This window comes from Pongo abelii, chromosome 23 (assembly GCF_028885655.2).
Source record: "Pongo abelii isolate AG06213 chromosome 23, NHGRI_mPonAbe1-v2.0_pri, whole genome shotgun sequence".
In the NCBI taxonomy this organism is placed as follows: Eukaryota; Metazoa; Chordata; class Mammalia; order Primates; family Hominidae; genus Pongo; species Pongo abelii.
This window is the reverse complement of record NC_085929.1, coordinates 37,300,109-37,312,240: the sequence shown is the minus strand read 5'-3', so window position 1 is coordinate 37,312,240 and position 12,132 is coordinate 37,300,109. Positions and strand designations below refer to the sequence as shown.

Here is a 12,132-nt window from a genome sequence, read left to right as displayed (position 1 = left end):
CAGGGCGGTGGTGGGGGCGGGTACTCACGTTGATCATAGCATTGGATGTGATGCGGAAGAGGGTGGCCCGCTCGTTCACCACCTTCAGCTTCTCCCCACTCTCGGATGGGATCTTGAGGCCGTCCAGCTCTGTCAGGGAGCGCTGGAGTGCGGCGCCATGCTTGGCGATGAGGTCATTGCATGTGCTGAGGTCATCTAACTTCAAGGAAAGATTCTTTAGGGTGTGGTGCAGCTCGCTCTTGTTGGCTGGGGTGGTAGCCTCGTCGTCGTCCCCAGAGTCATCTGTGGAAGAAAATAGAGTTGTTATGGTCATTACGAACAGACATGGTACCAAGAGGCCTGCACAGCCAGGCCGAGCAGGGCAGGGTGGATAGCGCCATTCAGAAAACATCAGTCCCCGAGATAGTGCCCGTTCCTGTTCCTGGCCAGGGTGAGGTGCCTGCCCCATCCTGGCCTAGCCTTCCCAGGGTGGGGTGGGCAAGAGCCCACCTGAGTCAGTGGGAAGGACTGTAAAGAGAGCCTAGCTTGAATGGCAGGGCCGGGACTGGGCTTCGGAGGCGGCAGGCCTGCGGGCACCCACCTGCGTGCAGGGCACCAGCTCCCTACGTTGTGGTGTGCAGGGAAGGATGGGCTATGCTGGGTGGAGAGGTGGAGACTGCTCTGTGGGCACAGAAGCCCCCAGAATGGAGCCCGGGCTCCTTTCTCAGCGTCGCAGGGCTACCCCAAGCCAGTCACCGCCGTCCAGTCAACCTCACTTTGCTCTCTGCTCATGCCCATCCCCCAGCCACACCAATCTGTCCCCTGTTCCCTGCAAAGGCCTGAGCGCTCCTGTTTGGGGCCTTTCCCGCCATGTCCCCACTGCATGGAACCTTCTCATACCTGCCCCCACCAGAGGTCCCGCCCCACCCACCCCTTTGAGGGCCAGCCCAATGCCACCTTCTGTCCAAACTCTGCCAAAAGAGCCTGGGCAACATGACAAAAGTCTATCTTCTACAAAAAATAGAAAAATTAGCCGGGCATAGTGGCATATGCTGGTGGTCCCAGCTACCCAGGAGGCTGAGGTGGGAGGATCACCTGAGCCCAGGGAGGTGAAGGCTGCAGTGAGCCGTGATCGTGCCATTGCACTCCAGCCTGTGTAACAGAATGAGACCTTGTTTCAAAAAACAAAACAAAACAAAAACACCCAAAACACAACAACAAACAAACAAAAACAAAGTCTGCCAAAAGACCTGATGTCACAGTTGAGGCTCCCCTGTCCCTGCCTTCACCGATCTCCCTGCAGGAACACAGCCATTCTCACTGATGGAATGCCTTCTGTGTGCAGACACGCTGTGGCCCCTCAATGGCCTTGCAGGGTAGGGACTGGACCATCCCCGGGCGACAGATGAGGAAATGGAGGCTCTGAGAGGTGAAGTCATGCCCACGCTGCCTGGCTGGCCACCCTCTTCCTTTCTGGCTGCTGGGGCCTCCACGAGAGGGGTAGGCTGTGCCCTCTGCGGCTCCCACGCCTCCTCTTACCTCTCTCTCACGCAGCTGCCCAGGGCCCCTTTCCTGCCAGCCCAGCCTGCACCCGGGGGCATGGGGCTGTGGGCGTCTCTGGGGGGTGGCGCACCACAGCAGGTGGGGCAGGAGGCAGCTGACCTAGGGCCAGGCTGCTGTTTAACACTGGGCACAGGGCACCAAGAGGCTGACACCACCCCGTGAGTCCCAGAGCCTGTAACTGCCAAGGGGTTTCTGAAATGCCTTGTTTAGAAATAATCAGCTAAAAACTTTTTTTAGATGAAGAAAATCTGTAACCCAAGATATAAGATTTTTTTGAAAAATGATGCATATTGTGAGAGAACGTTTCTTCCCACAGCAGGCAAGGTACACGGGGGTGGACATGGCTGAGTCACTGTTCCGAGTGCATGTGGTGTCCACGGCAGGGTCAGGCCAGCCAGCTGCATGGGGCCCGAGCCGAGGGGAGCTGAGGAGGGTGCCCACGGCATACCCTGTCCCCCTCTGGCAACAGGGGCCTTGGGTCAGCATCCAGCCAGGAGGCAGGGAGCCTCCCATCACAACTGCAGCCTCCAAATGACAATAACTTGTTATTCAAATGACCGCCTGCCCCTCTCATGGAGGCCCCAGCAGCCCAGAAGGAAGAGAGTGGCCAGCCAGGCGGCCTGAGCATGGCTTCACCTCTAAGAGCCTTGATTTCCTCATCTATCACCTGGGGATGGGACAGTCCCTACCCTGGCAAGGCCATTGAGAGGCCACAGCGTGCCTGCACTCAGAAGCCCAACTGCGGCCCCCAGACGTCTGGAGGCCACACGGGCTGGGCCAGGGTCTGGGCCACTGGCTCTGTCAGCTGTTGCTCTGGGCCTCATGGTGGAGGTCAGTAGACAGTGGCTATTCTTCCCTCCCGGCAGGCAAGAACATGCAGGTTCCGAGAGGCCAAGCCACCAGCTTAGTGCCCAGCTATTGAGGGGCAGGGTTGGGATCTGAGTCCAGCTCTGTCTGCTCACAAGCCTCCCTGTCTCTGGATCGGCCTTAGAAAGGCTCTAACGGCTGATGTGTACCACACCTTTCCAGGTGCCAGGCTGTGGGTGAGGCGCTGCCTCAGTTAATGCCTGCGAAGACCCCGTGAGGTAGATCTGGGAACAGAAAGGTGCATTGAAATTGCCCAGGGCCATGAGGTGAGGAGATTCCTGAGCAGCCAGGTCTCTGGCTTTAGAGCCTGTGCTCTTACCACCTGTCCCTGAGGCACATGTCATCTTCCCAGGTTCAGTACATCTAATAACCAGAACGGCCAGCGCCCTATCCATCAGAATGGCCCCCGGCTCAACACGGGGAGGGCCTCGAGGGGGCATGCCCAATGCAGATGCGGGTCAGCCCAAATGTGACCCCTGCTTTGTAAGCAAGAGCTGGTGAGAGGCACAGTGAGTCTAACTGTAAGCATGTTAGCATCCTTCCGTGTGGCAGGTGGAAGCCGGTAGCCACATTTCTGTATAACTTGTTATTCAAGAGTATACCTTAGTAAGCAGCCCTTAAGGTCCAAATTCAAGTCCCCAGGGACACAGGGATACGCTTGTTCTGGCCTCAAGTCACTGGCCGTGTTGTTGGGGAAGGATGAGAAGGCACTTAGGCCAACGATTACCCATGAGCACAGTCTGTTCTGCAGAGACAGGCAGGGAGAGGTCCCCTCAAAGGGACAGGGAGACCAGGAGAATGAGGGAGGGTAGGACGAGAGACAGGGAATGAGTGAGTGAGTGAATGAATGAATGCTTCGGGGTCCACCTAGACCCATGGGTTCCTCCTGGGGTTGGCGAGTCACACATGGGAAGGCAGGATTTGAAGAAAGTGGGGGGTAGGTAGGGGTGAGACACAGAGGAGTAGGTTGAAAAGGGGAGAAGGTAAGGGGCCTCTGGCACAGACCAAGGAGACTGGCTCTTTGTCCTCTGGCAAAAGGGAGCATGTGGCAGTTCACAGCAGTCCATGGGAAAGACAAGACTGGTGGCAGGTGGAATCACAGGCGGATAGAGGGACAGAGAGGCCAGGAGGGGTGGGCTTGGGCAGGAAGGACCCCTGCACCCAGCCCAGGCGCACTGATGGTGGCTCCCACCCAGCTCCAAGGCCGTGAACTACCCGTCATAGGCAGGCTCCCATGCGTACCCACACACGCACCACCCCTCAAGGGAAGGTGGCATCACCCACCTCCCATGTTCTCACAGCAAGACAACGATGCTGTGACACACACTGAGCACAGGGGCGTGGGCCTCACCCCAAGCCCAGGCAGAGGCACAGCTGAACAATGAAGGGGGCTTGGCCTCCACATGAGTAAACTCTGGCCACACTGAGTCCAGAAGTCTCAGTTCAGAACCGAGAGAGAATGATTTCCTGTCATTTTAAGCCACTTGTTTGTGGTAATTTATTATGGCAGCCCCAGGAAATTAAGACAATGGCTTGAAACAACACATTTTCTTTTCCTGTTTTTTGAGACAGAGTCTTGTGCTGTCGCCCAGGCTGGAGTGCAGTGGTGCGATCTCGGTTCACTGCAACCTCCACCTCCCAGGTTCATGCGATTCTCCCACTTCAGCCTCCTGAATAGCTGGCATTACAGGTGTGCACCACCACGCCTGGCTAATTTTTGTATTTTTAGTAGAGAGGGGTTTTCACTATGTTGGCCAGGCTGGTCTTGAACTCCCGACCTGTGATCCGCCTGCCTCGGCCTCCCAAAGTGCTGGGATTACAGGCCTGAGCCACCGCGCCTGGCCCAGAACACACATTTATTATCTTACAGCTCTGGAAGTCAGGAGTCCTGAAATCCAGGTGTTGGCAGGGCTGCGTTCACTCCGGAGGCTCCAGGGGAGAAGGCGTTGCTTTGCCTTTTCTAGCTTCTGCAGGCCGCCCTCACTCCTTCACTCATAGCCCCTTCCTCCATCTTCAAAGCTAGCAAAGCAGCATCTTCTCTCTCTGATCTAGTGATTGTGCTGGGCCCACCTGGGTAATCCAGGAGAATCCTCATCTCAAAATTCTTCATTGTATCTGCAACATCCCTTTCGCCATCTAAGACAAGGCATCTAAGGCTCTGGGGATTAGGACATGGACATCTTTGGGAGCCATTGCTTGTCTGTCACACTGAGTCGCTGTGGCTGGGCTGCACACCGTGCCACATTCTCACTCACACTGATCATTACGGTCTGATTTACTGCCGGGGAGTCGTCCCTGGATGCTTTCGAGTGGGTCACTGAGACTCCTGAGGCACAGAGACCTCACAAGTCCCTCTGTCCTTCCTGCAAAGACTGGCACATTTGCCTTCCTGACCAGGCTGTCTGCATGGAGGTGGCAGCCTGGGGTGGGGAGGTGGCGGTTCTGGGCCAGGCAGTCCTGCTTCTGACTCCACATGGCCTTGGGTAAGTGTGCTGGTCCTTACACCGGGGATATTAGTGGCTGCTCTGGGAAGGATGGTAACCACCCCGCGTGTGGCCAGTGCAGAGCTGGGACTTAACATGCACCAGGGCCCTAGGCCCCTGGCCCTGTCACCTTCCACTGACACAACTCACTTTTGCCCGTAACTGTCTTTTTTTTTTTTTTGAGATGAAGTCTTGCTTTGTCACCCAGGCTGGAGTGCAGTGGCATGATCTCAGCTCACTGCAACCTCCACCTCCTGGGTTCATGCAATTCTCCTGCCTCAGCCTCCCAAGTAGCTGGGATTACAGGCATGCGTCACAACACCTGGCTAATTTTTGTATCTTCAGAGTAGAGATGGGGTTTCACAATGTTGGCCAGGCTGGTCTCAAACTCCTGACTCAAGTGATCCACCCACCTTGGCCTCCCAAAGTGCTGGGATTACAGGCTTGAGCCACCATTCCCGGCCATAACTGTCTTGAGTTTACTTCAAATCATAGAGGCTCGGAACCAGGGGGGGCCCTGTTTGTTTACTGTGCCCCCACACCCCGTTCCGCACTCAGGGATCTCCTTGACCCCTGTAATAGGTGGCTCTGGCTGAGGCGGCCACAGGGCACCCCCTCAGCGCTGGGACCCCTCTATCATCGGGAGGCTCCTAGGAAGGAGTGGATTGCCATGGAAACATCTAGCACAGGGGAGCCAGGTGGGCTATTTTTAGAAGTGGAGCTTTTTTCTCATCTTTGGAGGAAAACAGATCAAGTTTCTCATTGGGGAAGCCTTGTTGGGGGCAGCTTTTTGAAACCAAGAAACTGAAAGGCTGCATAGGCTGGTTATGGACTAGGGGAAGGTGACCCGGTGGTGCTCAGGGGGCAGAGGCCCTGCGGCCAACCCCACTGTGTACTGCTTGCTTGTTTCGGGGAAACTAACTTTGCCCTCACTGCCCATGAGCTCCTCCAGGGTTAAGGCATAGATGTCCAGCAGAGACCCGTCCCCTCACATGTGTCACTGGAGAGGAGAGCAGCCCTGAAGCAGGGTGGAAGGATGGTACTCACCCCGCTCACTGCACCCACACCCAGTGCTGGGCTGGATGAGTTTTGGGGGACGTGCTGCTAAGATGGGCCTGGCAGGGGACAGGCCGGTGGGGCCTGGGGGTGGGGAGTGTCAAGAGCAGGGGCCTGGAGGAGGATGCTGGGAGTACTCATGGGGTCCTGGGTGTGGAAGGACATTAAGACAGCCCATACCCAGCAAGGCTGGAGCAGCACCCACCAATGCCCCGTTATCCTTTCTCCTTCTTGGTTCTTCAGCCCATCGCAGTGCCGCATGCAGAGACCCTGCACCGTTCATGCTGACTTGGGTACTTTCCCACTCCTGAGCTGCGCCGCACACACGCATTGCAGGATTTCTTTCTTTCCTCCTCTGCCAGAGCCCCAGTGTGGGTCACTTCAACGGTACAGTGCCTGGGGCCCTCAGGCTCCCTCCTTTGGGCTCCCCAGCACTGGGCCCCTTCACCAGCCTCTGGCTAACTGGAGTCACATTTGAGGTATCCAAATATTTAAAAGAATGTGATGTAATCCCAGCACTTTGGGAGGCTGCGGTGGGCGGATCACCTGAGGTCAGGACTTTGAGACCAGCCTGGCCAACATGGTGAAACCCCGTCTCTACTGAAAATACAAAAAATTAGCCGGGCGTGGTGGTGGGCACCTGTAATCCCAGCTACTCAAGAGGCTGAGGCAGGAGAATCGCTTGAACCTGGGAGGCGGAGGTTGTAGCAAGCCGAGATTGTGCCACTGCACTCCAGCCTGGGTGACAGTCAGACTCTGTTTCAAAAAAAAAAAAAAAAAAGAAAAAAAAAGTGGTGGCTTCTTTGAGGACATAGCTCAGAACTTATTTCCTGCATGTCCACAGACCAGGCAGGGCCCTGGGCGGAGCAAAGAAAGAGAAGCCTTGCCCTCCTCCCCATTCCCCACAGCAGGCACGCCTGCATCAGTGCAGTGTAGGGGCTGCTGTGCTGGGGGCTGATATCCAGCTGTCAGTCACCAGCAGGATTCGCTCTGACCAGTGGACCTCCCTCGGGCCCACAGTGTGATTAATGGAGACAGGCACTGCTGTCCCTCCCCTCTCTGCAGAGCGAAGTTCAAGTATGCAGGACTGGAAATGGGCAAGGCCTAGTCCCCGAGCCCTGGCAACTTTCCAGCCCATGACCTTATCCTCGAGCGGTCAGTGCTGTCTGGGACTCCCATCGCAAGGCTCCAGACCCCCAGAGCAGGGCGTTCATTGCATCCTGAGCACTACTGACTTTAAGCAGGGCATGCATCCTATTTTGTCACAGTCTGGCTATGCAAAGAGACACTCCACCCCCGCGTGGGGGCTCTGAGGAGAAACAGTGCAGTGGTGTCATTGGTTTCCAGTGAGGGCTGCGGGGGCGCTGCACCCTCGCCAGAAAACTGCACCCTCGCCAGAAAACAGCCATTCCCAGCCCGTGTGGTTGGCGCCTCCAACATTCAGTTACAGCAGCTTTGGTGACTTTGATTTAACAGATGACTTCAGGCTGTGGGTAGGGCTCTGAGAAGACTTTTGAGAGGAGGTGGCAGCTTTACAGCTGGTGCAGGATGGTGACTTAGTGGCAGGTAGCACGGGAGGAGGATGCCGCTCCAGGGAGAGGAAGGGGCAGGAGCCCCAGGACAGAGGTGGAATGGGCCAGCGCTCGGAGCCTGAGCCCCCTTGAAGCTGCAAGTGGGAGATAGAAGCGGCGAGGGCCCCTGGGAGCAGGAGCAGCGCCCCTGAGGCACCGCCAGTCCTTCCTGATTGGGGAACCCAGAAGGATAACAGATCTGCCTTACCCAAAGTGGGCCCTGTGGGGGTTCTGCCACAAAAGGGATCACTCATTAAATATAAAGACCCCTGGGTAACCGGACAAGTGACGCTGCTCCTCTACAGGAGGCAGGCGGCTGAAGACTCCGAGACGTTCAACCTGAGGACGCTGGAAGGCACGTCAGGATCTAATCTGATGGAAAATCAGATAATAATAAATAATAAATCACGAAACTCTGGCAGGCAGATGGAAAACCCAAGCCAGAGCGCCACTGTCATCTCAGTTCTCAGGGCCTCTCCGTAGGCCCCTCTCCCCTCGTCTCCCACTGCAGCGAGTGCGGTGTGCCTGGGGCATTGCAGGAAGCTGAGACCACATCTGGGCTTTCTGACAACTTCTCCAGGAGAGGGGTGCAGGGCTTCCGCCATACCAGGGACACCTATTACCAAGGCCAGGGTGGGGCCTGTGGGATGGGGCACCCAGGCCTGCCATATAAGTATCAGGCTTTGCTTCCATTCCACTGGAGCTGCCGCGGCAGAAACCCCATCAATAAACATGAATCTGTAGGCTGGTCTCTGTGGGGCTGAGTCTTATGACTTCTCAGGGGAAATCACTTCCCAATACCCCCGGGCCAGCTAGAGAGATCGACAAGCACAAATCCCAGAGGACAAAGAAACTCCCCTCCTTCCCTTTTCACTGGGGGAACAAGGGCACATGGTCAAAGTCATGAACCAAAAGGAGGGATGAACAACAGAGGCACATGAGACAAGCTAGGGCGCCTCCTCACTCAGAAGAGGGCTGTGACCTAGAGCCGCATACTTCGCTCAGCTGTCCTGGGGATGATGGACAGCGCCGGGCAGCCAGGCCCACTCCAGGAAAGTCACATAGGCGCAGAAATGGAGCACAAAATAGCGGTGCCTGCTCCAATTCTGGCAACCGCCGTGATGCTAAAGATGGCCTGCTGCCCACAGCTTCCTCCAGCCGGCAGAGCACCCAGCCCACCCACAGCCTCCACCCTACCAGGGTTCCCACAAGGTCGTCTCGAAGGAATGAGGGTGCCTGCCCTAGATCCAGCTCTGTGCTGGGCTCACTCACCCACCCTGTGTAGGTTTGAGTTTCACCCCAAGGTAGAGGGGTGGCTGCCCAGGCCAGGACTTCCACAGGGCTGTTCTCGAGCCCAGCCTGGCAGATGCATGAAGGACAGACCCCATGCCAGCTGGGCCCAGGAAGCTGCCCATGGGGCTGCAGCCCCCTCCTCCGGCATGAAGCAAGCCTGGCGAGATGCTCAGCTTCTCCCCTGAGCCCTGTTTGACAGCATGGAAGGTGCTCAGAGCTGAAGCACTCAGGCTCCCTCTTCCTCCTCTGATTCCCTGCAGTTAAGATGAGGGACCCGCCTGCTTCTCACCAAGGCCCTAGCCTCCCAAGTTGGCTGGTTTCTAGACAAGAGCCTCCTCTTGTCTAGGGCTTGCTCTAAACCCCAACCCACCCATCTGCCTGCCCACCGCCTGCTCCAAGATACAACCAGAAACTCCTGCCTGCAGGCTCAAGCATCCTGGGCGATGGGACTGACTGGTAACTTGGGGGTAGGAAGGATATCGGTATTTTTTTTTAATTTTTTTATCTAATCAGCTGAATTTAAGATTCAGGCATCAATATCGTAAAACAGATTCTCTAGGAGACTTTAGTGCTATAGCCAAGGTAAGAACCACTGGGTTAGATGCTACCTCAGGTCCTGCCAGCTTTAACATCCCATAATAGCAAGTTCCAGCTCCATCCCTTGCTCCACATTTGTCCCTCATGGCCCGGGTGCTGCCTCCCAGCTCTGCAGAGAGGGGGCCGGGGGCAGCGGCCAGGCATCCTGGCTCCAGGGACCCCACTTCAGTGCTCTGTGCTGCCTCCTGGGTAACCAAAGGAGAGGAAAAAAGCTCTCCCAGGATCCTGACATCTCAGGAAATTAAACTTTCCTTTGTTCCACATTGAAGTCTAGCCTTTGTCCACATAACACAAATTCAGTTTGGTGTTTTGCTTTTTCATCTGGCCCATCATGCTTTGCCCAGTCTCTACGATTTGGTTCCTTGTTAGCGGCTGCCCCATATTCCATCTGGTTATAGGCCATGTCCTCCCATGGCACCAGCTCTTCGGGCTGTGGAGGAAGGCCCTTTTTTCAGCCCTCGTTGGCATGTGGAAGGGTGCTGCCCTTGGCCCAACTCCTAGCACAGCTCCTCTGAAACCACTGGCCTTACCAACGGGCTCACCACAAGGCCTGGTGCCTAGCTTCTCCCAGCCAGTCACCAGGCACCAGCAGACCTGGTCACTCTGCTGATGGTTGTGGGGTCAGCAATCCCTGACTAGTGAGGGGGATCCTTTAGTGGACAAGGAAGAGACCCACCTATGTGAGCATTTCCTTTGACACAATGCAAACACCTGTTTCGAGGCCAGAGCAAGAGGGACTTTGTTCTAAAGTGAGTATCTGGTGACCCACACTGGAGAAGCCACTGATCTCGGACGGTGCCAGGACTGTTGAGCAGGTCACTGGAAACTACTGGGATGGGATGACACTTTCCTGGCCTGGAGACAGCCACTGCGGCTTCTCCTTGGAAATCATCTGATGCCCCTGTAATCATACTAAACCATTTTCCACACGCGGCTGCCTCTAGGTATCAATGTTGGAGCGCAAGCTGAGACAGAGGGCCCTGGTGGGGAAAGGGTTCTGCCACTAGGAGCCATGGGGCCCTGAAGGGGTAGGGGCTGCATCTGCCTGGTTGACGCTCACAGCCTGGAGTTGGGTGCGTGGGAGGTGCTAAATAGAACCTATTGAATGAATGGATGGCATAAGAAATATCAGAATGGGAAAGCTTTTTTTTTATTATTATTATTGAGACAGAGTCTCACTCTTGTCGCCCAGGCTGGAGTGCAGTGGCGTTATCTTGGCTCACTGCAACCTCCATCTCCCCGGTTCAAGCAATTCTCCTGCCTCAGCCTCCTGAGTAGCTGGGATTACAAGCACCCACCACCACACCTGGCTAATTTTTATACTTCTAGTAGAGATGGGGTTTTACCATGTTGGCCAGGCTGGTCTTGAACTCCTGACCTCAGGTGATCCGCCCACCTCAGCCTCCCAAAGTACTGGGATTACAGGTGTGAGCCACCGTCCCTGGCCAGGAAAGGGTTTTGTAAACTGTAAGGTAGTGTGCAGGTATTTGCCGTGAAGAGGATTAGGGTGCTGTGGGGTTAGGAAGAGTCCAGGTTTTGAGTTTTTCTTTCTGCTGCCCCTGCCTCTTGAGCTAATAAAGGAATAAAAAACAAAGTGAATCACAACCTGATTATCTTGTGATTCTCCCCATGATTGGTTCCCCTTGGCCAGGCCTAGCTGCGCAGTGCCTGCAAAGATCCTCTCTTTCCCCCGGAATACTTTCTCCAGGCACCCTCCCGCCTCTTCTGTCTGCAGTGTAGGGGGCAGGTGCTCCAGGAGGCCCTTCAGCAACATTTATTGACAGGCTGGGTTGGCTGAGTTCTGCGGAGAGCACGGAAGAGACCCACAGTGCCTGCTGAGGGGAAACCTCTTACTCCACACAGGCAGATTCATGTGTCTTAAATGAATAGGGGATGAGGGGGCCTCCTTAGTTTACTCCTAAGAGATGCCTTTCCCTTTGATGACTCAAGCAGACCTGGGAGTCCCACCTTATTTCCCACCCCGTGACCCTGCACAGTCATTACTTAACATCTTAACCTTCAGTCTTCACGTATAAAATGGGTTAATGCCTGTAAAGTGCCTAACACAGTGGCCGGTCCGCAATGAGGAGACTACAAGCATTGGCCATTATTACTTGGCTATAAAATGGACTCATGTTCGAGGTAGAAAAATAAAAATGCTCTGTAGAGAAAAGCAAAGCACAAAGTAGCAAAGAAACAATCTCCAGTGATTCTCCCCAAGATAACCTCGGCCAACCTGTCCCATATCGGTCGCGAATATTTCCTGCCCGCCCAAATGCGCTGCAGAGAATGGGGTTCTCAGCTTAAAGCATCCATCTGTCCACCAGTCGGCTGTGTAACTTCACACAGGTGCCCTCCCCTGGGCCTCGGTGTTTGCTGCTGTAAAAGGAGGAGCTCCCAGGGAACAAGCCCACATTTCTCTGTAAACAAGGCCCCAGCTGCTAACACAAGCACTAGCCCTCCAGGCCCACCATTGCCTCCCTCATCCCACCTCCTGCACCCACATGCCTGCTGGACTGAGTGGGGGCGGTCACCCCCATCACTTAGAGGGTCCCTGCCAGGAGGGCTGCTGCAGTCACTACTGTGGGCTGGTAGCTTCCAAGGCATGGCTTGGTGAAAAGCTATCCAAGCAGTTTTTGCAAAGGAGAATAATCAATCTCAAAATAATGAGGCTCCAGAAAAGTCCACATTCAGGAAGGAAGTTGCTTAAGAGGAGCTTGGCC

At 55.4% G+C, this 12,132-nt stretch overlaps 1 protein-coding gene across 10 annotated transcripts in view; it reads right to left on the bottom strand.

Annotated features, from left to right (window-relative positions):
* Positions 1–12,132, bottom strand: part of OSBP2 (oxysterol binding protein 2) — a 238,736-nt gene that overhangs the window by 37,025 nt on the left and 189,579 nt on the right. For all 10 annotated transcript variants that reach the window (XM_063722721.1, XM_063722719.1, XM_063722720.1 and 7 more), the window contains 1 exon segment: positions 29–282. In XM_063722721.1, coding sequence (XP_063578791.1) covers positions 29–282 — 254 coding nt within the window.